The sequence below is a fragment of the Ammodytes marinus genome (genome assembly GCF_949987685.1).
Source record: "Ammodytes marinus genome assembly, chromosome: 14".
NCBI classification, from domain to species: Eukaryota; Metazoa; Chordata; class Actinopteri; order Uranoscopiformes; family Ammodytidae; genus Ammodytes; species Ammodytes marinus.
The window spans coordinates 13,930,695-13,957,696 of NC_137218.1; the positions used below are offsets into that span (position 1 = coordinate 13,930,695).

General features: G+C 40.8%; 3 protein-coding genes across 5 annotated transcripts in view; 2 read left to right on the forward strand and 1 right to left on the reverse strand.

Moving 5' to 3' along the window:
• Nucleotides 1-8,912, forward strand: part of fryb (furry homolog b) — a 54,813-nt gene extending 45,901 nt beyond the window's left edge. For both annotated transcript variants that reach the window (XM_080040434.1, XM_080040435.1), the window contains exons 58-65: nucleotides 178-392; nucleotides 1,038-1,242; nucleotides 1,421-1,570; nucleotides 1,711-1,809; nucleotides 2,310-2,393; nucleotides 2,998-3,108; nucleotides 5,545-5,780; nucleotides 6,150-8,912. In XM_080040434.1, coding sequence (XP_079896560.1) covers nucleotides 178-392; nucleotides 1,038-1,242; nucleotides 1,421-1,570; nucleotides 1,711-1,809; nucleotides 2,310-2,393; nucleotides 2,998-3,108; nucleotides 5,545-5,780; nucleotides 6,150-6,408 — 1,359 coding nt within the window. In that variant the 3' untranslated portion in view covers nucleotides 6,409-8,912. The remainder of the gene's footprint in view (nucleotides 1-177; nucleotides 393-1,037; nucleotides 1,243-1,420; nucleotides 1,571-1,710; nucleotides 1,810-2,309; nucleotides 2,394-2,997; nucleotides 3,109-5,544; nucleotides 5,781-6,149) is intronic.
• A 2,955-nt stretch (nucleotides 8,913-11,867) lies between these two features.
• Nucleotides 11,868-13,645, reverse strand: zar1l (zygote arrest 1-like; the record flags this gene model as incomplete). The annotated part of the gene is made up of 4 exons (XM_080041689.1): nucleotides 11,868-12,011; nucleotides 12,112-12,186; nucleotides 12,283-12,375; nucleotides 13,055-13,645. 4 exons carry the CDS (start codon nucleotides 13,643-13,645, stop codon nucleotides 11,868-11,870), a joined length of 903 nt encoding a protein of 300 aa, XP_079897815.1.
• Nucleotides 13,646-15,311: 1,666 nt separating this feature from the next.
• The window catches only part of pds5b (PDS5 cohesin associated factor B), a 47,970-nt gene continuing 36,279 nt past the window's right edge, over nucleotides 15,312-27,002 (forward strand). For both annotated transcript variants that reach the window (XM_080041708.1, XM_080041709.1), the window contains exon 1: nucleotides 15,312-15,378. The gene's annotated coding sequence lies outside the window, so the exon portion shown is untranslated. The remainder of the gene's footprint in view (nucleotides 15,379-27,002) is intronic.

The following is a 27,002-nucleotide window of genomic DNA, read 5'->3' on the forward strand; positions in this document are numbered from 1 at the left end:
TCACACATAAATAAACATGAGCACCAGAGTTCAATCATGTAGATTTGCTCAAACTGAAAATGCAATTAAAAGACTACAGAAAATACAACACTTAAGCACAAAACAAAATCACACAAGCGCAGACAAATAATACGCTGTTGCTATCCTTTTCAAATGTAACGTCCCTTGTCTGGACAGGGGAGGGTGAGCGGGGATGACGAGGACACACAGGCCCAGGATGACGAACTGTCGCTGAGCATCAACGAGCTGCCCCCAGGCTCCGACTGCGGAGAGAGCTTCACGCTGGATTTACCAGGCCAGCCCCAGGACCAGGCGCTCAGTCTCAGCCACAGCTTCAACCCGGACTACTGCCAACCACCGCTGGACTTTCTAGACCCCAACTGTCTGCCCAGGTGAATGTGACAGACAGGAGTAAAAAGAGAACAGGAGGCAAAAATGGAATATTGTTTCACTGGAACATTTGATCAGACTGACAATTGGGACTGAACCTTTTTTTTTTAAACTGCAGTCGTAAGGGCTTATTTCAATCCGCACAAGTGTATGCAGCATTGGGAAGATCAGGTCATACATTATAAGCTGTTGTCATTCACAATGAAGTGTCCTAGTGATACTTTTCTGGCACTTTTATTGTGCACATTTAAATAAAGATCATGCTTCATAAACAATGAGACATTAAACCTTGTGTTAGTAACTAAATCGCTAAATAGAAACACTGTTACCTACATTACATTGGTTTTATTAGTTTGCATGAAAACCTATTCATTTCTCAACCCCTGCAAGGTGTTTATGTGCTACACCCTACTATTTAAATTCAGTGGGACCTTCATTATTTTTTTTTATTATTATTTGTATGTTGCAGCAGTTTGTTTTGCAAATGTTATCCCAGATTTATCAGACATTTTCTCATACATTTCTCTATTAATTCCTATTAGATCATTTTCTATTGTTGCTGGCCATTCAGGTCTTTTTTGGGGGGAAGGTATCAAAACCTTTTTTCTTTCTGTACCCCCATTTCTTTCCCGTTTCCTTGGTGACAGCTTACGTGATGATATAGATGACTTGGAAGACCTTGGTTTTCCTCCTCCCCCTTCTCCATTTTTTTCCGCCATCTTGGCAGCCTTCCAGCCCACAGTGTGTGACGACGCCGAGGACGCATGGCGTTGTCACATCAACCAGCTGGTGACCGACTCGGACGGGTCCTGTGCTGTCCACACTTTTCAAGTCTTCTCATCTCTCTTTAAGGTAAATTGCACAACATTTGAGCTGGAATATTTCAGAACTCAATTAATTGTGTTTGTATATTTATTTAGTCCCTGTCTTTGAAGAAAATGTTTCCTCTTCCTGCAAACTCTCATATCCAGGATTGACATGCATGTATGTGCAACAGTACAATAATTCCTCAAACTGTCTTCTTTCCTAGAACATCCAGGGTAAATTTTGCCTCCTGACCACCGACGTTGCCACTTACCTGGGAGAGGGCTTGAGGGGAATTGGATCAAAGTTTCAACGGTCCTCGCAGATGCTAACCACATGCTCGGATTGTCCCACAATCTACATTGATGCTGACACGGTGAGTACAGCTGGCAGACAAGATTGACAGCAGCATGTTAGTTGGATAATCCACCCATGGTAGTCTCTGCCATCAGTGGTGAATGGCATTTTGTGTGGAATTAGTCTGCAAGTCTAAAGCACCAAACTCCTCTTTTCCAGATCATATCCTATGGTCTCCTTGAGAAATTGAAGTTCAGTGTGCTGGAGCTGCAGGAATACCTGGATACCTACAACACCAAAGAGGAGGCTGCTGTATCGGTAACTCAACCTCTAGAACATTTGTTAGACTTGCGTTATAGCTTCCCACACATACACGGAATGTTATGAAATAGCCAGCTGTTACAATCAATCCAAAAGCTTAACATTATTGAAATGTATTAAATTGTATAGCAGGTGAGTTTGTACTGAACCCTTCGTATAGGGTAAAGTATAATTGGTTGTAGCTCTATAATTGCTAGAGAGACATGATGCTGTTTTTGTGGGTAAACCGGAGAAAGGTTTACGCATTTGTAGGAAGTTATTAAAAATGTAAAAGCTGAAAATGTTTCCTTTCAGACAACTGAATAATTATTATGTTAACGGAAAATGAGGTTTAATTTGGATGTTAGGCAACTGTTATGATGTTTGTGGGAATATAACATTAAACGCTGCAGACTTTAACTGTTTGTGGGAAGCTGAGACGTTTGTGGCTCTAACACACAATGATAAACTTTTCCATCTTTCCCCACTTATGCTTCTTTACTTATTTTTTTCTTTAGTGGCTAAGGAACTGTAAGGACACATTTCCCAGGTGCCCCGGTGACAGTGTAGTTACCTGCCAGCCGGGAGACTCAGAGGAGAAGGTACGGATATCGTAACACAGGGATATTTAGAGTTTACTGGTTAACTTCTTCATCTGTGTTCTGCGTCTCCGTCTCATTTTGATCTTCTGTGCTATCGTCTCACTGAAATGTTTGCTCTCTTTGCATGTTCGCTATTTGTTATCTATTTTATCCTCCTGATGTCTTTATCTACTACAGCCACCAAGGATTTGATCATATTTGAAGTTGCTTGTTTTTTTTATAAGCTGTTGACTAATTCTTGGTAGCTTGACTGTGAATAATCTTGTGGTTACACACTGTGCTGTGCATGTGTTTGATTGACGCTTTGTCTTCCTCTCACCTCACTCTGACGCCCTAACATGCTCTCTCGCTGTTTAGCAAATGGAGTCTCTTGCAGTAAGTTCTCTTTCTTCACTTCACTGCCTTAAATTCCTCTTAAATGAACTGCTCACTTTACTTTGCACAATACACTCAGTAAGCTGTCCTTGTGTGTTTCTATATGTGTTTGCATATGTGTGTGTGTATATGTGTTGTGTACCTTTGAAAATGTGGGACTGGTATTGAGTCTGTGTGTTTTTCTTTCTCATTATATATCTCACCCTGTTTCTTATTTAATGTCTTGCAGCAACTGGAGCTTTGTCAGAGGCTCTACAAGCTCCATTTCCAGCTTCTTCTGCTCTTCCAGTCCTACTGCTCGCTCATTGGTCAAGTTCACGCCATCAGCTCCGTACCTGAGGTGAGTGCAATAAAGACATCATTTACAGTCTTAACTCTTCTAGTGGTTCTCCTGAGCCTGCGTGAGCAGATTCGATTAATCTTTTGTCGAAATCAAATATATTAAATCAGTGATTCTTGAGAAGTGGGACAAAACAGGGTGCAATGTTGAAAAAATACAAACCCTATGTTTAGGCAAATTAAATGACATGTATGTAGCCAACATATACTAAGCTACTGAGCTAAGCTTTGACACAACCTCCCAGCTTTTGTCCTTTTTATTTAAATGGGCTTTTTACCTTGCCATTCCTTATCAAAATGGGCTTTTTAGCTTGCCATCAGACACCAAAAACACAAATTAATTTTCCGTCAATTTATGCTAGACCCATGAGATGTACAGTATAGTGATCACAAATATTCACCAAGAATGACAGAGGCCACATAAAATATTTTCAAAATGTACATGAATATACATTTTTTTGACATCTGACGGTGTTGACATATTTAATGTTTCTTAAACAGAACAAATGGAGTTTTTCTAGTAGCCATTTGGTTTTTCTGTTGATGTTAGATGCTAGTATGAACTACTTCAGGAAAACAAAATGACTGAAACATTTCAAATAACTTCTTCAGAAATTTTAAGTCGGTGTTGACGTATCATGGTTGTGACGCAGGACAACAACCAAGAATTGGAATGTAAAATATTCTAAAACTACAACACTTATCAGAGCCTGTCTGACTCTAATGTACTCTGTAGAGGTAGAATGTGACAAGAGGTCCTTCATAGTGACAGCTGCCCCTTATTTTGGCTGATTTTATTACATTTTAATGTATTGTCTGAGGGTGATGACAAAAAGTGTCCCACCACTTTGAAACCTTATAAAACATGGATGTGTTGAAGAAAACAGTTTTTATTGATATGAGAGATTATTTAGTGTTGCTTTAGGTGAAAAAACACTTTTTATTTTTTATTTTTTTTATCATGAAAGTACATTTTTAATAGGTTTTATTGCATATGAAAGATTGAAACCCTCTCTGTGGACACACTGTTTTGGACGTCGTGAGAAGATAACAAGTGTCATATATTTGACATAATAATGATAAAATTAAAATTTAAGGGGATAATTGTGCTCCAGACATTCTATTCTTAATCCCTAATAACATCTACAATTTTAAATATTTAAATTTTTAAAGATAACAACAGTTACATATGGAAGACGGCCTTTTGTCCTGGTTCTCAAGAGTCACTGAAATACCAATGCTGTGGGTGTTTTTCTGCTTGACTGTGGTGTGTTCAAGGATTATCAGCTTAATGTAAAATGGTATTGCAAAGATTTTAATCATCTGAAAAATGATGTGTGTGTCAGTGTGATTGACAACTAGAGCTCAACTGATACTGCTGATCTATTGGTTATTTGGACATTTTTAATTCCTAAAAATTCTTTCTTTTTACACTTACACAAAATTGGAAAATATTTCCTAAGTTTGGACACTTTTTGGGACATTTTACCATTAAGAACATAATAATAATGTTAAAAAAAGCATTAAAATAACACACATGTACCGCTAGAGAAGCCAGTAAGTCAAGAAAAGTTGCCAGAGGAGACAAAGACCAGAAACAAAAGTGAAACGTGTCAATCAGGTGTCCCGTATTGCAGAGTCAACTTTATTTTAAACAAGTCAATTTATTTTTTACTAAATATTTAAAAATGCTGGTGACCTGAATAAAACCTTTCTCCCACTTGTTGGTCCTAAAAGAAAACTTGACTATGGAAACAAATTACATAAATGTTCCCTTCCTTAAAGGCTAGGACACACCAGCCCGATAATCGCCATCGTAGAGTCGGAAGGGGGCGGGGACACGAATCTGTTTGGTGTGTGCCGTGAAATCGGTCGTCGTAGATGTCGTCGGGCTTCTTTTGATTCCGGGCAGTCTTTCAGTTGGATCAATTTGATTTGTGGAGGGCTAGAAAATCAGTGAAGCCCGGAAGTGAGGCGGGTAGCACAAACAGCTAACAATAGTTAGCCATCGTTTTAATGTGTTTGTTTGTTTCGTTCAGCGAGTACTCACATGCATCAACCCTTGTTGACTGCTCGACACCATGCTCGACACTCTCTGCTAAAAATGGTGCTCTTTATGGTCCATAAATATAAATACGTATTTCTATCTATGTTTATGGTCTAGAGAGCCGTCCCATCATTTCCGGCTTCCGTATTTCTTCGGGCCACAATACAGATTAGCGCCGCCTGCTGTTATGGAGACATTACGTCCCGCGCAAGCGCAGAGCGTACGGAAAGTCAGCAGTCGGTTTGGTGTGTTCTTTGCACTTTTTCGGCCGCGACGGGAAGACTGGAGCTCCCTGAATCGGCAGTCTCCATTTTCGGGTAGTCGGACTGGTGTGTCCTGGCCTTTAACACACAGTGAACCTGCACCTTTTAACGACCCCTCACCTTGTAGCTGCTGAACATGTCTCGAGAGCTCACTGATCTGAGGACCAGCCTGCAGGCAGCAGAGGCGGCAGTAGCCAGCGACCTGGAGCACAAACACTTGGCCCACACTCACGCACACGCCTCCCAGGTGGCAGCCATGGTTGTGCCCAGCTTCCCTACCACGGAAGCAGCCGTGCAGGCCATACTGGAGTGCCTTAAGAACCATGAGTTCACCAAAGCTGTGCGCTACATCCACGAGTGCAGGTAAATTACAATACTGTCTACAAAGTGGCCACACTAGTTAATCCATCCATATTAATAAAGTACACAGTACAGTTTTCCGTAGTATAACAAATTATTCAATAGATTACATTTTCAACATAGCTGCAACAGTGCCTGCTGTTGTTGGAAGTTAATCAAAACCTAAAATTGGACCAAATCAAAAAAAAATCTACGATTCCTACTATTCAAAACACAGCAGTCCCTCATCCAGAAAATGGCCGCCTTAACAAGCTGTCACATGTTTGAAAACAAAACACACAGTATTTTCTTCACATGCACACTTAACACACAGCTCTCTTTTTTATCCCCCTTGACCTGATCCCACCTGTTTTTTTCTATCTCATTTTCCAGGAGCCAGTGGCCCAACGGAGTGTTTGGCGGCGGATCGGAGAGTGAGGTCCAGACGCTGCTCAACGTGTACTTCCGCCACCAGACCCTGGGCCAGACGGGCACCATCGCCCTGGTGGGCTCGCGCCAGGACCTCAGCCTGATCTGCTCCAAGCTGCTGGAGCTCAACGGGGAGATCCGCGACATGATCCGCCGCGCCCAGGGCTACCGAGTGGTCACCACCTACCTCCCCGACTCCAGCGCGTCTGGGACGAGCCTCTGACAGGACCTCAGGAGCCCCCCTCCCCTTCCCTCCCCACCCTCACCCTCCCCTCGCCCGTTGACCCTCACCAGACCATCTCCACACACCTGGCCCCTGCCTCCGCCTGTGTGTCTGCTGCTGCCCCGGCTGCACAGCTCCATACAGATACCCGCCCACCCCCGCAACAATCGCACGCAACAGCAGAACCACATTTAAACCTCAGTCCCCTTTCTCTGCTCCATTCATCCCCCTCCGCTCTAGATTTAACCACCTCTTTGTTTGATTTTCCCAAACCCCCGGACCTGTTCTCATCGCATAGCAGCTCAAACACATCAGGCCGACCAGACTTTACACTGCCGCCGCTCACACAGGAACCTAGGAGGACTTATTTCCACGAGAACTACTTTAATAATCCCTTCAGAGGACATTCGTCTCACAGTTCACCACTGTTGCATTCACGCCCGATGTCATCTCTTGCGGCTAACACGCTCTCGACTGTGGCCTCGGAACCCACCTTGCTCACACGCTCCGACAAAAATGCGTTACCCACACCTTGTGGCTCGCATCTCCCCCATTTCGCTTGCTCTCCATACAACCCATCCCCGACCCTACAGTACCCGGGTTATGAGCCAGTCTTAACGCACGGCCCTGCCTCGTCTCCCTGCCTCCCCCCTCCCCCTCCCTGCCCTGCCGGCCCAGGAGAGGCTGCAGCCTGGGGTTGTTGTTGCTCCCTCGGTGGGGCAGCCATGCCCATGTCTCGCTACCTGGGGAAGGTGGGGCACGCCGCCCTGCCCCTATTGACAGTAGGGGGGCTCCTGAATTCCGAACCGCCGGACGTTCAGACCTGAAAAACCTAACAATGCAACAGGACCTAAAGAGCTTACACTTCTATGAATCCAAATGCCTGAATCCAACTGTTCAACTGTGAGCAGACCTCAGATGTTTGTATCTAAAAAGGAGAAGACAAAAATCGCACACATACGGTTTTTACACTTTAAGAACCATGAATCATGTTCCCTAAGATGTAATGATATGTATCACTGGACCCACTAGATACTACGGATTGCTGCCTGCTGATGAAGGTGACCTGATGTGACTCTATCCGAGCGCTAGCTTCGCTTTACGGCTACACGTTGTAAAAATGTTTTTGCTCCTGGTTTTAAGTCTTGCTTAATGGTCACCCTTCAGCATCTAATCTGTTCTACACTTGAGGACCTGTGAAGGCTCTTATCTTGGGATTTCTGACCTGCGTCCCAGAGGAACTAAAGACCTGATTGAACTTGATGGACTGTCACTTCCTCCTTCAGGAAGGAAGTAGTTTTCTGGTAGTATCACCAGAGAGGAAACTACCCATGACACTACGTAACATCACTGGAAGAGTTTTTCACTATTGCACTAAATGCAGTTTTGGTATTAGTTTATATATATAGAAAAAGGAACAGAAAGGAGGTTGTTTTTGTTTTGTTTTCTACAGTGAGCGAAAAGGCTATCTCTCTCACCGAGAAGGAAGAGCCACTAGCTGGATTAGCTTTTTTCTCCTGTTGTGTCTACTGTTTAGAGGAAATTGTGCAATGCATGACCCAGTTGAATGCTTTCTACTGTACTCGTGTCCCTTTTTGCGCCCTAAAAAGTCTGACCTCGCCAGACTGACTGAAAGACTGATCGACAAAAAGCGGACGCAGAACATTCAAGCGTTATTCCTCGTGCTGCACTGGCTCTGTTTATATGTATCAGTGAACCAGCTCGTCTCATGACTACTGTCGTAAACATTGGTGGACTAATCATGCCATTAACTACACTCCTCTGTGGCTAGTTTTAGCATCATTAGCGAGTGTACTACACGCTGTAAATTTCTCACTGTCCTACACTGTTGACCTTCTGTGTTCACATGTCTAAAAGGGATGGTGCATGTAAACACTGAAATATTTGGTCTCTCTCTCTATACTGTTTTAGTAGTTATGGGCACAACCATTGTAGCATATGTCTGTGTGTGGTATGTAGTTACCTTACACGTAAGGGAAATGCTGACATTCAGCACTCACCGTTGATGTTCAAAACAGAACCTGCGCTACTACTGAAGCCGAACACTTCCTGGTGGTCTGCCCTCTTTGTGACTCTCCCTCGTTTCCTATCTTTAAGTTGCTTACTGTACAAATATCATTTTTCCTATTTATAACCGCTATAAATCAACTCATTTGACTTAGGTTTTATATTGATGTTTGTCCTCTCAAATCAAACTGCCATGCATGCATCTTCTATAGACTGTATGGAGTGTTTGAAATATTTATTAACAAAGTCATATTTTATCTGAAAGATACGTTTGTATGAGGTACAAAAGGGAGCTTTAAGCTCATGCGGGTATGTTTTTTTTCTGTGTGGGAGAACGTGTGTGTGCATGCCAAACAAGAAATTGCACATTTTTGAAGCTTTTTAGATCATGATTGTAGTTTTTTTTCACTTTGTAAATACTTTTACAGCCTTTGTGAAGTTGTTTTAAGTTGATGCTCTGTACAAGTTGGTGTCAAAGTAAAATACATGAAAATTAATTCTTGTGCATTACACTTAATTCTGTACATTTGATATTGAGGACTACCCATTTGTTGTAAACCCGTCTAGCTACAAGTGTTCTTTCAAACCTCAGCACTGTTGCTTCGCACGACAGCGCTGAAATATCGCTATTACTATTATACGTGAAGACTGAAGTGTTTTTGATAGGATTTTGCACTGAAAGTTGCCATGTATTTGAGCAGCATGAATCAAACTGAGCTCCTACAACTCTATGCTATTGTTCCAAGTTATGCTGATCAATGTTTCAAAATGAATTATACCCAGAGGGCAAAACCCTCTTTTTTTGGAAAACAGGCATGGGCTGTTGTAAAAGGTTGTTCACCAGAAATGATATCTAGGACCTTCAAGGATCACAACCTGGGTGGACATCCTGGTCAACTACCTGCTGGAAAGCTACAGGGGGCGGAAATAGAAAATTGGAACCATGGTTTAATGCGAGGGTAAAACATTTTTTTTAACTTACAGATACCATCTTGAAACTTTGCCATTTGATTACTGGCATTAACAGAATGATTTTTTGTATTGAAGTTTTTTTTCAAAAATGTTTGAATATATATGCAAATTTGGCATATTTCACAAATTATGCACAAATGTGCACATCTTTAAAAACCAAAAATCTATATATTGGATAAAGCCAGAGTTAAAATCTTTATTGCATTTTGACATTTTACAAGTGTGTTAAGTTTCTACATAACAAACTTCCTCTGTGAGAAATGGTGTGATAATTCTGGTTTGATAATGGTTAGATTGACATGATTTGATAGTTTTTTCATTACTCTAACCCAAAAATCTCAACTTCTTAATCACTTACATCAACTAAACTTTCCAAAATCATTCTTAGCACTATTCTGAATGTTATTAAAGAAGTGTTGGTAACACTTTATAATAACTATCCGTTGTAACTCGTTAATAGATCATTAGTAAACTCTTAATTAATGATTATTAATGATTTGTTAAGTGTTTGTTAGCAGTTTGTTAAGGATTTATAACAATGGTAGATAGTTAATAGCTTAATAATTGAATCAGTTCATCTGGGAGGTAATCCGAGATACCGACGAGGCTGAAATAGGTTATAGACTATACACAGTGCATGGGCAACTGAGGGCAGCCCCATTTTCAAATATTTTTAAATAAACTCAATACACACTGTGCATGCCATGGACTTGAACGTGACGTGATCAGTTAAGCTATTAACTATCTACCATTGTTATAAATCCTTAACAAACTGCTAGCAAACACTTAAATCATTAATAAATCATTTATTAAGAGTTTACTAATGATCTATTAACGAGTTACAACGGATAGTTATTATAAAGTGTTACCGAAAGATTTCTTACACAGCCTTTTTAAATTTTATAAATCAAAAAATACTATGTACAGGTCTTAAAAACACATTATGGCATGTTTTGAAGAAGAAAATGTCTCATAAATCACTATGAACAACATATGAAACAATCCTTCAATAACTAAAATGTAGTTGATGTGTGTGATGTGTTGAAGTGATTTAGAAGTTGAGATAAAATATCATTGTTTTAATGCCAGTAATCAACTGGCAAAGTTTCATGATGATATCTATAAGTTAAAAAAAAAAAATTTACCCTCGCATTAAATAATGGTTCTTATTTTCTATTTCGGCCCCCTGTAGCTTTCCAGCAGGTAGTTGACCAGGTTGTCCACCCAGGTTGTGATCCTTGCAGGTCCTAGATATAGCCTGGCATTCCCGGACCTGCCACTAGGCGCTGGCAAATTAAATTTGCTGTGGCTGTTGGTCTGAAAACTCTCCGTTGAAGCTTCAAAAAGACCAGAAATCTGGGCTCACGTTTCAATTGGTTCTATCTAATATGGGCGGGCCAGAGCCCTTTGTATGGTACTCTGGGGAGGACGTAACCGGATGACGACAGTGACGTACATGCGACGTCGAAGCCGTGATAGTAAACATCAAAGATGGCTGCGGATATGTTGTGCGAGTTTGAGACTGCTTTGGCCTCGACCCTTTACGATTTGGAAGACGGCACTCAAATATTTCATTAGCAAGTAAGTGGAATGTTCTGTTTTGCCGACCGACCATGGCAAACGTTTAATTTAACAGTTTAACAGCTGTTCGCTAAACGAACGGGGCTTACGTCACCTTGTGCATCGTTCTGATTGGTTGTAGTGCTATCCAACTGCGTGCAGTGGCATTTGAAATGCACGAGTAGGAGCCGCCCCTTGAGTTGGAAATTACTATTGCGGTAGCTCTACGTATGGTCGAAAGTTGGCGTAGGAATACGCACATTTCTCCGCAAAGAATGTTTTTATAAATACCAACGTTTGCCACCGCACATTTATTTCCGTCTACGCAAGGTTTTTGTGCGCCGCAAGCTTTATAAATGAGGCCCCTGGTCTTTTTTAAAAAGCTTCAACAGAGAGTTTCCAGACCAACAGGCGCAGCAAATTTAATTTGCCAGCGCCTAGTGGCAGGTCTGGGAATGCCAGGCTAGGCCAGACCCTCTATCGTTCAAGATATCAGGGTCTGGATTTCCAGGCTATCCTAGATATCATTTCTGGTGAACAACCTTTTACAACAGCCCATGTCCAAAAAAAAAATTAATGCCACCTAGGTATTAGTGCAAATTCAATATAATCTACAAGAATGTTCAACAGGTGAGTGAGATGCAGTTAGTTTATTACGTAATTTTTTTTTTCTTACAAAAAATGTTCTCATGTTTATTTAAGCGCCAGGATGAAGGGGCACAAAATGGAGAAGCAAATATACACCACATTAATTTACTCACTGGTAGGTCAATAAATTCATCTGTTCCAAGTCTATTACTGGAGGCAATTGTGACAGGTGCAGGTAACTAAAGGTCAAGTGCCATGAGATCTACATTGAGTAACAGGTTATTCTAGAGCAGAGCGACCAGGGCCACGGTTCAGACAATGTATTTGAAGCTGTATGTGACGTCACAGGACAGCCTCATGCCCTTGCAGCGACAGCACAGGTCCTGACGGTGAGGCCTCTTCATGTTAATGTGCCTCTGCTTCTTCTCGCAGCTGCAGCAAGTCTGACAGCAACCCTAAAGTGGACAGGGAGAGAGTAGAGTGAATAGAAGGAACAAGAGAAGACCAAGGAGACTTAAATTTCCTTTTGGGAGCATGACAAATAAATCAGTGTACCTTGCATTGGATAGACTCCACTCTATAGGGGTTAAACCCCACCTGACACTTCCGGCAGAGCTGCTTATGGTACACCTGACAAGATAAGATTGTTTTAAAGATTATAAATTCTTACTATGAATGTAGTTGTAACCATACAGTAGATTGCAGTGAACAAAACAGATCACTTGCCTTACTGGTTCCAGATATGCACCACACATAAGCACTCTCCCACCGGATGTTGCACTTTTTGCAGTGGAAAAAGCCATACCTCTGCTCAAGGAACTAGAGTTAAAAAACAAACGTTGAAAGAGGTCATTTTCAGGAAATTTGTGCACAGACACATTGGACACAATATGCTTTGATGAACGTAATATATATCTTCATGGCATCCTGAATGAAAACGTTAGGGGACTCAAGAACCCCCAGGGGCCTCAAAAGTATTTTACAAATATAATAATTGTCTTGCACTGCGATTCTTTCACCCTATTCAATTTAAGCTCATTTTGATCCATTTTATAATGTGCCGTATGTATAGGAGTCATTTTATATTGGCTTGGGTTACTCATCTGCCATCTTTAATTCCCCTGTTTATGTCCCATTTTAAAAAGGTGCTTTAAAGAAAAAATATATATAGGCTACACAAGACTTAAATAATTTCACTTGTGTGCTTCTCTTCTGCATATCTGTAGTTAATAGTTGAATTGATTTGTTCTGTATTTTTATAAATTTTACTTGGGCTATGTAATTGTAAAAATCCGTACATTAAAATAGCATCAGATTGATTCATTCGTGAGTAGCCTAGTATCAGGGCCCACAAATGACTAAATCCTGCATCAAATTACCTCAAAGCATTTTCTAGCTTTTATTAGCCTACTAGTGTAAACTAAGCCTATTCCGCTGAAGGCCTACAATGCAGATAGTTGTATTGGGGCCAATCACCTCATGTTAGCCAGAAACCCACCTGGAAGTTAGATTCCTTTGAAGAGCGGTGGAAAGTCGTGTTGAAGTCCTTCACCGTTTCCTCGCCGCTTTGATCCAGCTTAACATCCTTGTCAGACTCGGTTTGCTCGGTGGGCTCGGCTTCTCCTTCGCTTCCACCTTCGCCGCAGAATTTCTTCGTGTAGATCCTGCGGTCGAACACCGGCGAGTAGATGGATACGGGCCTCGTGAAGCGCAGGTTGCTCACCAGCGGCGTGCTGAACGGCGCCTTCCGGTCCGGTGTACACAGCAGCTCCGGGCTCCTCGGGGACTTGGTGGACACCGCTGCGTGGTGGTGGTCACCCTCAACGCAGAACAGCGTTTTGGGGCCCAGGGAGCACTGCACGATTTTGTCTACTTTGGCGTTCACCTGTACGCCGCACTCTTTGGTGTTTGCCTTCTTGAGTGCAGGGGGCAAACCGGGGTGGACCTGGGACAGGATGGCCTTGCAGAGCTCCAGGTAGTTGAGGCCCTGGGGGATCATGAAGCGACATTCCCTCTTTGCCAAGCCGCTGTCCGGGGCTTGGGGAGCGCAGACACTGGATGGCAGTAACGTGGACAGGAACCCCTCCATCCTGGAGCCATGAAACCAGTCCGAATGAATCCTGCTGGGATTAAGTTGTCTTTTTTTCCAGCATTGATTGGTTGATTGAGATTGAGAACAGCAGGCTCAAATTGAGCTGCTATAGGAATATTTAGAATAAAGGGTTTTAAAACAAAGAGGGTCATCAGATGCTTATGGTTATTATAGGCCTACTGTAAATTAGACCTAGGCCTATATTTTTATTAACCTTTATTTTTCCAGGAATATACTCATTGAGATTCAAAATCTCTTTTTCAAGAGAGTCCTGGCCAAGAAGGCAGCATAAAAACATAAAAGTTTCACATTAAAAAAACAAAATTTCACACTTAAAACAAGACACAAAACACAATACAAAATAAAATATATAGATTCACTTAGCCTATATATCATTGTGCTTTCAAGTAGGCTAATAGGTAGGCCTATTATATTTAAATGCAAAGTTTGTTGATCGCATTTCATTTAGGCCTATTCTATTCAGCAAGGGCAATGTGTCCACTAAATCAGGTATTTGAATAACTTTAATAAAATATGTTCCAAGCTAACCTCACAAATCTATCACTAAGGGATTGCGCTGCATGTTAAGAAAGGCCTATTTCTAATTGGAGGGGTATAGCCTACAAATCTTGGAGCTCCCCCTATAGCTCATGTTGGCCAGATAACCATGATAGAAAGACAAAGCAAGCAGGGGATGCATGGCTCCAAAATGCATCTGAGAAAAAAGGCAACATGAATAGAGAGAGCACGTTGACTTGATAAAATACATCTGAGGGCGGGGGATTACTTTAACATATGAATAGCACTATTGAGAAGCAGCTCTAGTAGGCCTAAATATAATTCACGCGGAAGAAACATGAATATCACCCTAATGAGAACATTATGTTTATTGTTACCCTGTCTCATTTATGAGAACATCTTTTCTCTCTCTCTCTCTCTCTCTCTCTCTCTCTCTCTCTCTCTCTCTCTCTCTCTCTCTCTCTCTCTCTCTCTCTCTCTCACACACGTAAAACACTGCCTGTTTGGTGGTGCGTTCACGTGCTGCCGGAATACTGGGGTATTGAAGGAACAGATGTCCTAACACGGCAGTAGGCCTAGGCAAGGCTAAAAAGACAACTGTCAAACTGGCACTTTGTAATGCACAGTGTTTGGCTTTGGCATCATACATCCGTAGCCATTTTAGTATGTAGGCTATTTAAATTCTAAGTATTGTTTCATGAATAATTAGGCTATAGCCTACTAATAGAATTTTATTTTTTCTATGTAGCCTAGTTGTGTAGCCTACCACAACCATCAGACTGCATTTTCTGTACTTAATACAAGGGAACTATAAGGGAATGATAACCCTTAATATTTTAGACATTTCTTATTGGTAAAATAAGGCCTGTCCTATAGGCTACAACAGTATAATCCATATTATTCTAATGAAGTTGTAGATAGTGTTACAATATTCTTATCACGGAAAATACACTATAAGTCTACTAAGTGTCTAAGTCAAATGTATTTGTGATGATTTTACATGAAGTGACAGGATAATACCATAGATAAAACGAGCGTGACTTGAAGGAGCCAGCCGAACTGCACGAGCTCGCTCCATAGGTGGCGCTACGCTCTCATTGATGGCTAGTACCCGTGGGCACTGAATCCATACATATTGGCGCCATTTTGGAGCTAGGAGGGGGAAGAGAGGTGCAGAGGAGTACACGATTTATCACAATTCACCGTAACAGGTAAGCAAATGCACATTTAAGCACATCTTTTAAAGTGGGGTGAAACAATATTATTGAGGCCCTTCTGTACTAAGTGAGGTATAACCTGGGATGTGTGCGAATAATAGCCCGGTTTCTAGCGCTAACAGGCGGAGTGCAGCCCGCCTTGTCCGCCTCTGTTCTCGGCAGCCGTGTCCGATTCGCGGCGCTGGTTGAGCTGGTGGTGCGGCGCAAAAATGTTTTAGCTAGTGGAATACTAGCCCTATTTGTTAGGCTCAATGACCAGGCGGCACGAGTACACGATGACCCTACTTGGACGTGTGGTTGTAGATACCGATATAACGGTACTTAGCCGGGCTGTTTTGTTACTATCTGTCCGCCCTCTGTCACTGAGATTGCTACTGCTGCTAACGTTAGCTCGCTCGTGCTAGCTAGCGTTAGCAGCTAACTACATTAGCCACGGTCAACATTACAGCAACAAGGCAGTCTGTCTCTGCCATAGTGCCTAGCCTTAACGTGCTGCTGTACCATAACAATAAGAACCTCTGTCCTTATCACGTCCCCCTCTCTATCCGCTAACTTGTGTGAAACTAATTTAACTGTAGACCATAAAGCATATAAAACATAACAATAATAGTAATCTTGTTGCAATGCTGAATTATTTTCGTTGTGACTTATTATTGTCAGCTACTTGTACAAGGTGCATTGCTGATAGTACTACTGACATTTACCACTTCAGAAGGATATCTTATTTTTCTTCGGGACTCATCAGTCCCGAAGGAAACGTTTTGTTATTAATACAACGTAAGTGAGCCACAAAATAATTTGAGTGAGGGAGTAGCGGTTGTGTAAACATCGAAGACAGGAGTAATAATTTCTACAATAAGACACTGCGTGTTATTTAGTAAACTGATTGAAGACAGTCCCCTCCATGCTGCTACAATGCAATTGTTTTGACAGCCTGTGAGATTACTTGGTTGGGTCACCATCAACACTGCGGATTCATCTCTGAAATATCTGATTGTGGCCACATATTCCGTGGATTTTCCGTTATGTTCTTCCTCAAAGCCAAGAATAGTAGTATTTTAGTGTTTACAGTAATGCCTCGGAGACAGGTGATATCTGATGTGTCGCCTGTTTGTGGATGTCATGTCAAGCGGCTTCCTTATGCGCTGTGGCCTCTTTTAGGATATTTACTCCATAACCCCGTTGTCTCCGTTCTCATAACCTTTGGACTAATTTCAACCCTGCCTCTTCTCTTCTGCTTCATTATTATTTCTCGCTGGCCTTCAATGGTTCAGATTTTGCCTGCAGACACGCTCCCTCAGAAAATATGTTTTTCGTTTCATTTGGTCTGTGCTAAAAAACTAAACCCTTGTATCAGTCGGCTTCCCTTACATTGTGATTATGTGAGTGCCCAATGCCCATACGTGGAGGGTTGTTGAAATCAACCTCACGGCCCAACCAGTGTGTCCTGTCCTCCCTCTTCTCACTCACACAGGGTTAAAACAAAGGACGTCTCTGTCAAGGCATAGATTAGGTTAAAAGATCTGCTCAGTGTCTTCATATTTCTGATGGCAGCTGCTGTAAAGGGCTAAAGAGGTGAGACCAGAAGCAGGGCTAATAATGTGTTTTACTGTTATAAACCATTGAAGAGCTGAAAGTAGCCCATGGTCAAGAGGTTTAGTAAAGGGAAAAGCTTGCCCATGTGTGCTTATTTACTGCCGCTTCTCATTCAAAGTAAAATATTCCTCTGTGAATAGTACACAGATCAGACAGACCAATCCCCCTCCCCCAGGTTAAGAAATACTCCACTCTGATTGGCTACCAGAGCTCCCTGTGTGTTGTTGTGGTAGGCCTAAAGAGAGATGGACTCAAATCTGGCAGCAGCTGTGGGGTGGAAAAGAAGGTCAGAATGAGCAATTTGGCTGCCTGCCAGTGTCCAGTGTGTGTGTGTGTGTGTGTGTGTGTGTGTGTGTGTGTGTGTGTTTGTGCAGCCCTAATTGGTTTCGCCATGTGTGTGTTTAGAAAAGATGAAGTACAGCTGCAGAAAATTGTCTGGTTGTTATTCAAAAGTCAGTATTGTGGTCTGACCTCTAAATCAAAACCAGCAAGTGCTTTTGTCAGAAGGCAGACCTACTGACCCAGACTGGTAGGTTCAACATAACTTTTTTTTCCTACTGGCCCGTCGGGCCAGTGGATCCGAGTTTTACTGGCCCCTTGTATATTTTCACTGGCCCTGCACACACTTTTTTTTTCTTCATAATTTAGTGTCAATAATTATAATACCTGTATTAGAAAAATAAAGAAAGATAACCAGATCTAAAGGGAATATCTATACTGTAACAGTATAGATATTCCCTTTAGATTTGGTTATTTTTCTTTTAGTTAATTATATGAAATGTTGATATTGCTCATACACATAATATAAAACCAGGCAAACATATTGAATTAGAAGCCTACAACTGAAAGTATGTTGAAAGAGTCGTCCAGTATTTTAAAGTCCAGTAGTTTGATGGTTGTTTTTATTCTTGAATTTGGGCAGTTTAATGAATAGTTCACCTGCAGAAGTCATGTTCAAACATAAAAAAAATAAGCGATGAAGGTCTGATCATTCTTTGTGGTGTGATAGGCTGTTTTTATTACTTTCTCTATATGCATTAGGGATGTGAATGTGTCGACCGAATGACCGGTTTTCCACTTGCGCTCAAGTTGACTTTAAAAATAGAATAGAAATCCGAAAATCAGTGGGTTATGCCGTTTTTTTAATGGGAGATTTCACCGTGTATGTGAGTTCACGTCTGGTCGTGAGCGCGCTGCAGGAGTGTCACTTCTCCATGAAGTGTCAGCTTCACATAAGAGTCCGGTGTGGGACCATTTTTTCAAACTATTGATAAAAAACAATGCAGTGCAAAATATGCAGCAAAAGTTAAACGCTCGTCTAAGACTATGACGTTAAATCACCTTAGAAACACACAATGCCTTCGTCCGATCACAGCAGCGTTTCACCGTGTGATCTCGCCAGCGAGTGAGCCGCCGCGCAGATGAACTGTGGTTTGTGGCTAAAATAATAACCGGGGATATTCTCCCCGTTAGCGATTTCAATGGGAAAGACTTCTGCGATCTGATTGAATGTCTCGAGCCTGAAAACACAGTGCCAAACTGCGCGACTATTGGAACTGTACAGTGAGCGGAGTCCCTCCGTTCGTTTCTGTCTACAACCGACACAATCACCGGAGACGCATTCACAGCGTTTAAATAACGCCTCTCATTTGTATTACCATTGGGGCTTGGATGCAAATACTGTAACATTACGGCGGCAGATAAAGGAAAAGCGCAGTTATCATTTTCTGCACCTCAACCTCTGCTGTGGGAAGAAAGAAAGGGGGCAAAGCACGTCGATTAATTTGTCGACTCGCAGGCGGACGGTAGGCAGCTCTGCCAACGGAGCGAGAGTGCATCGGGCACCCGCTTGTTGCGCCGCCTGTCAAAACGCCCACGCATCGGTTGTCCACTGGCCTTTCATTAAAAAATATATTTTATATTAGGTTTATTATATTGAGTCTTAAATAAACACTGCTTTCATTCCGACTCTCAACGCGCATTTCAATGAACCATGATGCAGGGTTTTTCCTGCATTCAAAAAATTTTGGCGCCCGCCAAAGGAATTTTAGCGCTCGCCAAAGGAAAATCCTCAGCGCCAAAGTGTGTTTTTTTTTTATATATATATAGATAAATAAATAAAAATCTACTTAAAACGGCTCCAAATGTGTTTCCATTTCCGCGCCATTCCAGTCATATTACTTGCAATCTCAGTTGTAAAAAAAGAAATCAGGTCGGGGATAATCGTTATTAAACTATCATTGTTCCGCTCGCCGGGGCATGCAGGCTTATAAATGCAGCAAACCCTTTCAGCCGTGAGCTCCGCTCGGCCCCTCCCTCACCTGATAGTTTCGCTAACGGCTAGTCCAGAGAGTAGCTACGAGGGAGATGTTGCGCATTGCCGGGTGTTTTGAAAAACTTCTAGATGACGAGAATAAAGGTAAAACTAATTGTGTTGTCTGAAAACACTTCAGACTCACAACAAACTAAAATAATGTGCAAGATTTGTCACGCGCGGACACGCAAGTAACATGACATACGCGACCGAGACACAGACAGAGAGAGAGAGAGAGAGAAAGAAAAGTGATATACGACCTGATCTGCACCTTTTAAACATCCCGACCAATTTGTTTATTCACTTTAAGTCGAGTCATAGTAGTCTATGACCAAGCAATCAATGAATAAAAACACAGGAAGTTTAAAGCTCCTTAACTCCTGCCACCACAACTGTCAACACTACAATGCAACTGCCTATCCAGCCAGCTCCATGACATAAATAAATCATGCCCTTACATTTAATGCTAGCAAAAGACGTGCCCTATCAACACCATTTACAACTGGTTATTTTTATTTTGACATATTTTTATTAAATTATTAAAAATATGTTTCACTTATTTAGCCTATTTCTATTCTCCCTGTTTTCAGTTCAATTAGGCCTTTTTTTAAAGTCCAAAGTCATGGTGTTTTTAGAAAAAAACCTTGTTAAAAGTAAAATAAATGCATAATGTTCTTAAATCAATGATTAACTGTCTTTAATAATCGTGATAACACAATGTGATTACTCAAAATAATCATGATTATGATTTTTTCATAATTGAGCAGCCCTACCTTCTTCCATGGTTTAGATCAATTAGAAACAATTAAAGTATTAAACAGTTAGGCCTAGTCATTATTAGTATTTTGACTTCATATCTACAGGTTGTTTATTGTGATTTCATAAGCGTCAGTGAGCTCCATGGTAACGCAGTGATTGACAGGCTGACTGAAATGCTCTTGAGCTGGACAGAAACTCCCCTCTCCCAACCCAACACCCCTCTTAAAATACACAAACCGTTTGCCTTTACTGTCGCGACCCCAAAAAAAGTTGGTCGCGTACTGACCCCCCAAAGGCCCATTCTGAGCCAGGAAAAACCCTGTGATGTAGTCTACAAAAAGATACTGAACTGTGATTGGCCAGTCACTGGCCCGGGCGGGACAGTGACTGGCCAATCAACTTGCCCTGCATATGATTTTACTGGCCCCGGGCCATCGGGCTATACGTTATGTCCAGGGCTGTAAACTAACTTTTTGGCTCACCTGCCAAGGGGACCGGTAGATGAAAGAATCTACCGGCCAAGTACATTTTTTACCGGCCAAATAATAAATTGCCTTTTTGTTGCATATATACATCTGTTTCAGTACTTTTCATTGAGATAACAGTATTATATAGCAGTACATGCTTAGAAAAGAGGCCAAAGTAATATTTAGAAATACATTTTAATATTATATTAATTTAGTTTCATTAATTTCATTTCAAACATTGCACATTTAAAACTTTAACAGTGCAAAACTGTGACAAAGGAAACACTCATTTAGGGCTGCAACTAACGATTATTTTAATAATCGATTAATCGGTCGATTATTTTTTCGATGAATCGGATTAAAAAAACAGTGCAGACTGCAGTGTCAAAACACCAGGTTATTGCTCCAATGTCCCGGAACAATTAAAAGTAATATTAAATGATAAAAAATTAATAATAAACCTAACTGGGATAACACAAAAAAACATACAATGTATGATATACATTTATACAGTATAAGGGATGTCCATGGTAAACCAGTCGACCGATAAGATTTTTAACCAGTAAATACTAACGGTTAAAACAATTAAATCATCTTAATTTCTCTCAGATGACAGGAGATCATTAATTTTTATGGATAGTGATACCATTTGAGACTCCTTAACGATTCAAGTCTTTATTGATATCACTATTGATACTTTTCTATTATTTTGTTGAAATAGAACTTGTATTATTGCTTTAATTGCTGATATGATCATAGCTCAAGATAGGACATTAAACAGGTCATAATTCCATCTTTACTATCTATTTTATATTGCTGGGAAAATCGCCAAAATCTAAAATTTCTTTTTTTTTGTGTTGCATTTGAACACATCAATCATACTACTGAGCCGGCCTGAACACATCACAGTTGACATGTTTGCTACTTTTTTAAAGCTAACTAGCTCTATATCCTTCCGATTTTAACATGGATTTAAAAACTGGATTACTATTTTTAACTGACGGGACTTTCTACACCGTTCGGTTGTGTGATTACTGCCGCTGCTTTGAATGACTGTTGATGCGCCGATGCCGACTCTCCGAGCCCGTCTGCACACAGTCTGCAGCAGCAGCAGCTGACAGAGTTTTTTTGGACTAGACGGATACTAGGGCTGGGTATCGTCAAGGACTTTACGATACGTATCACGATACACTGGTCACGATACGATATATCACGATATATCACGATATATTGCATATCTTGATATATCACGATATATTGCGATATTCCATAAACAAGTTGCCTTGTCAAACATAACAGCACAATATAGTGATAAGTGTACAGACAAATGAAGTCAAAACTATTTCATTCACAACTTCCTTTACCATTTTTCTTCCTTTTTTTTGGTTTTGGCAAATTATCAAACTCTGCTGCAGCAAAATAACAAATCTAATTCACTCTTGTACTAACTGTACAGGACACAATGAAAATGAAAACACATCAGTGTGCTTTTGTGACACAGTGAATCTTAAGTATTCTTATTCAAAACTCTAACTTTATTCAAAAATCTAACTTCAATACCGCATCTGCTTGAAGAAAGAGGCTGCGCAGTACGACAGGAGCTGCGTTGTCCTTGCCTATGTTTTTTTTTTTATCTGAATTTCTATACACCCTCGATCAAACTCCGGCTGGAGTAAGACTTTTTGAGACTTTTTAAACGTCGGCAAAAACCAAACATGAAGCGTGGATTAATGACTCTTGGTGTTTACATCGCTGCATTGTTGGTGCTATCAACTCGTGCCTGCTGGTGTCCACGACAATGGGAACACTCGGGCCTATCTATCTCGTCTTTTGCCACGACAATAACTTTTGGACATCATATAATCTACGCAGCCATCAATACACGCGCAGTAATGCCGTCAGCCAAATCAACTAAAACAACGTGCGTAAACCACAGACGGAAGCGACATTACCCATACAAACAATTGTCCTACCTGGCCTTCACGCTACTCCTTTCTGGGGATATCCAGCTCAACCCTGGGCCTACTTCTGTGGATATATCCTCTCCAGTTCAAGCGGCATGGAATACACAAACTGGACCAACGAAACAGGTAGGAACTTGCAATACTTTCCATCTGAAGTTGCAACAGAGACGTGACCATCTCTCTATCCAAACCGTAAACCATGCCAAAATCCTCTGGAATCCTCGCGCTAAGCCGCCGGGACTCCTGGGAGGGCATCTGAATGTTCGTAGTATTGTATCCAAGACTGATGAACTTTGCAAGCTTCTGTCAGATTCTAATCTCGACTTTTTAGGACTATCAGAAACGTGGCTAACGGCGAATTCACCAGAATCTGTTTTTGCCGTGCCAGGATATAACATTTATAGACAGGACAGACAAACTGGACGAGGCGGTGGTCTACTTTTATACATTAAGGACTGCTTTCGGAGCACTCAATATGAACTGACAGTGAACTTTGAGTGCCTCGCTGTAACTGTATCATTGTCGGAAAACATGTCCTTTATAATTGTCTGCTTATATCGACCACCGTCAGCAAGTAGTTATTTTTATGATGAATTTAAATCACTTGTATCTAACCTTGAACACACTGGGAAGGAATTTGTGATCCTTGGTGATTTCAATATTAACTGGTCTAGCAAACCAGACAGGAGGAAACTTAAGGATATCACTGGTAAACATAATCTGTCCCAAATGGTTAATGGGCCGACTCGAATTACACAGTGTTCTAATACACAGATTGACTTGATATTCTGCAATCGACCAGAGAGGATCACTGTATCATATAACTTCATTACTGGTATTTCAGACCATAATCTAGTGTTGGTATGTCGGAAACTGACAAAGAACAGGTTTATTTACAAACATGAAAGTAAAAAGATTTCATACAAAATACCTAGGAAGGATATGCACTTGTTCGAGGGACAGTTAAAACTATTAGATTGGTGTGATTTTAAAAATGATGACATTTCTTTAAATGACAAATGCACACTCTTCTCTAGCATTATTAGTGGTGTGAAGGATACATTTGTTAAGAAATGTATACATGGGCATAAAAAAGCTAATCTACCTTGGTTAAATGATGAGTTATGGAGCCTAATGAGGAAAAGGGATCATACACTTAAAACTGCCCTAAAAAGTAAATTGAATAGTGATTATAGGATATTTAAAGGGCTGAGGAATAAAGTAACAAGCATGCTCCGGAAATCTAAAGCAAACTATTTCATTGGCCTTATTAACCAGGCAAGAGGTAATGGCCAACAGATATGGAAACACCTTAATGCAATGGCCAGAAAACAGCCAAAAGGAAACCATGCACTTGAGCTAAATATTAATGGAAGTATCTCAAGTGATGATAGAGAAATTGCACTGGCTTTTAACACCTTCTTTAAGGAGTCAGTTGAGCAATTAGCAAAAACTTTTGGTCATCGGAATGTACTTATCTCCACACTTAACTATGAACATCCAGTTTTTAATCTTCAAGAGGTAAATGAAGAAGAGATATATACAATTTTAACTAATCTTAAAGGGTCTAAGGCCCAAGATATTTATGGTTTTGATTCCTCCTCGTTTAAGAATAATGCAAATGCGCTTTGCGAACCCATTACGCATCTTGTAAACATGTCCATCAAACAGTGCCTGTTTCCTGATGCTTGGAAAAAAGCAGTGATAATTCCGATTTTCAAAGCCGGGGAGAAAACTGACGTGGCAAACTACAGGCCTATAAGTATTCTCCCTATTATTTCTAAGGTAGCTGAGAGGGTTGTCACACAACAACTCACCAAACATCTTAATTTGTGCCATGCTCCCCTGCATGCAATGCAATTTGGATTCAGGGCAAATCACTCCACAGATACTGCTCTTTGCTACTTTGTGGAAGAATTGAAATCCAATTTAGATAAGGGTGGAGTAGTTGGAGCAATTTTCCTGGATTTGAAAAAAGCTTTTGACACTGTAAACCATAATGTTTTAGTTTCTAAACTGTCTTCACATAACATCTCTACTGACACAATTAAATGGTTTTCATCATATCTATCAGGTAGGAAGAATTGCACCAGAATTAATGATATACTGTCCACTGAAAATACATGCTCAATAGGGGTTCCCCAGGGTTCCATTTTGGGCCCTCTATTGTTCAGTATGTATATAAATGATCTTCCCTTAGTTTGTCCTGATGTAAACATTCAAATGTATGCTGATGACACAGTGATATACGCATATGCAAAAACAAAACAACACGCAGCATACAAACTCAATGCAGCATTGAGTAAGATAGCGGACTGGTTGGATAATTCTTGTTTGACACTTAATACGTCAAAAACAGTTTGCATGTATTTCACTATACGCAAAAAGACCACTCAAGAGCCAGACATATTTGTTAAGGGAGAAAGGCTCAAGGTAGTAGAGGATTTTAAATACTTAGGGGTCATTGTTGACTCCCATTTAAGTTTTAAAAAACATATTAAAAAGGTCAATGGTCGAGTTAAAATGAACCTCGTACATTTTAAGATAATAAGGAATCAGTTGACCACAGAGGCAGCGAAACTTTACTTCCACTCAATGATTTTAACTCACATCTCATATTGCTTGACCACCTGGTCCCAAGCAAATACAACTGCCCTGTCACTGATTCGCAAATCCTATAAAAAGGCTCTTAAATTTCTGGACAAAAAATCTAATTTATACCATCACTGTCCCATCATACAGAAGTATGGTTTATTTAGTCTGGACAATTTCATTTCTTTTTCAAACTGCTGTTTATTTTTTAAAATTGTAAATGATCTTGCTCCCCCCCCTCTTAAGAAATTTGTGAGTCTGAGTAGAGCAGAAAACAACACAAGAGCATCATCTAGAGGGGACTCATTAAGTGTGTTTAGAAGGACCACTTTTGGTCAAAGTGCCTTTTCTGTAAAAACAACAGGGCTATGGAACAGTATTCCTGTAGGTATTAGGCAAAGCAACACACTCAGTAGTTTTAAATCAGGTCTCAAGAAATGGCTAAAAACAAGGCAGCGATGTGAACATTTTTAGTCATTTATCTCATGTTTGGTGTTTTATGTTTACTTTATTATACATCTTGTTTTGGTGTATTCTTTTAACTAGATATGCCTTTTTTTGGTCATGCAATATTGTGAGCCTATATTTGCACATTGGGCACCTTTTAATTGTATTATCAAATTCTTGTATTATTATTCATTTTAATCCTTTTTGTTTTTAGTTTAACACCAATTCCTGTCCAGGGACTACAGACGAAAATTAGCCATGTGGCTATAATCTGGCTCAATTGTATATTGTGCACTGTCCCTGCTAAATAAACAATAAATGAAATGAAATGAAATAGTCAGTATCCTAGAGGCTCAGGCCTGACAGCAGACATGGGTTTGAATCTGACCCGTGGTTGTCTCATTCCCTCTCTGTCCCATTTCATATCTGTATCTCTGCACTGTCAATAAAGCCTTAAAAAAAAAAAAAAAAAAAATCATACAAAAATTATTAATAAAAAAATCGATATTTTGATATAAAAATCGATACTGATATCGGGAAACTAAGTATCGCGATATATCGATATTTCGATTTTTTGACACAGCCCTAACGGATACTGAGTTGAAGGAGTTTTTTTTAACCCAAATACAGCAAAGGTACAACACTTTTATATAGGCCTACAGTCCAGTGTTAGATATGACCAACCGCTTCACGTGCGGAAGGCTCGCTGTGGGCGTGCATGAACCTGTCGGCGGCTGGATGTAAACAGTGCCGCGCCTGCAAGTGATTTGTTAATCGCGCGACTCAACGAATCGATGACCAAATTCGTTGCCAACGCTTTTACTAATCGATTTTATCGATTCGTTGTTGCAGCCCTACACTCATTACTTATTACTCATCAGAACTAAAAATGGGACCAATCCGATCCAGTATCTATTTAGAGCTCCATTGCTGCGCTCGAACTGCTTTTGCTGCGCCAACACTTTTAAAGAGCGGCGTTCTTCACATTCTATGGCGGTGACGCGCACGCTACGTTTCTTCGGGGGAACTTATTTTCTACAGCGGTGACGTCGGGGGAGCTACTTCAGTGTGACACACAACAAATCACCAGTTTAGCTTGACGTTTGCTACCGTCATAATTTATCAGTTTACAGCTACTGCAATGTTTTGTTCTATCATGCATAATTTATCGCAAGAGCACGACCATCGGGACAAACTTTTACCCGCCCCAGTGGCATGTATCCCTCCCAAATTAAGTCGCCAGGGGAATATTTTGGTCGCATTTGGCGAGTGGCGACCGCTAGTTTACAGCCCTGGTTATGTCGAACCCTGATGCATATGTACCTCATACAACCACGCTTAAAAAAAAACTTGTCCATTTTTTTAAAGGAATTTCAAAATTTTAGCTTAGCTCCAGCGCTGGTAGCTAAGCGGAGCAATAGCCTGCCTCTACTGGTAGCAAGAAGATAACCTTTATAACATCACAAAACGCTCCTGTGT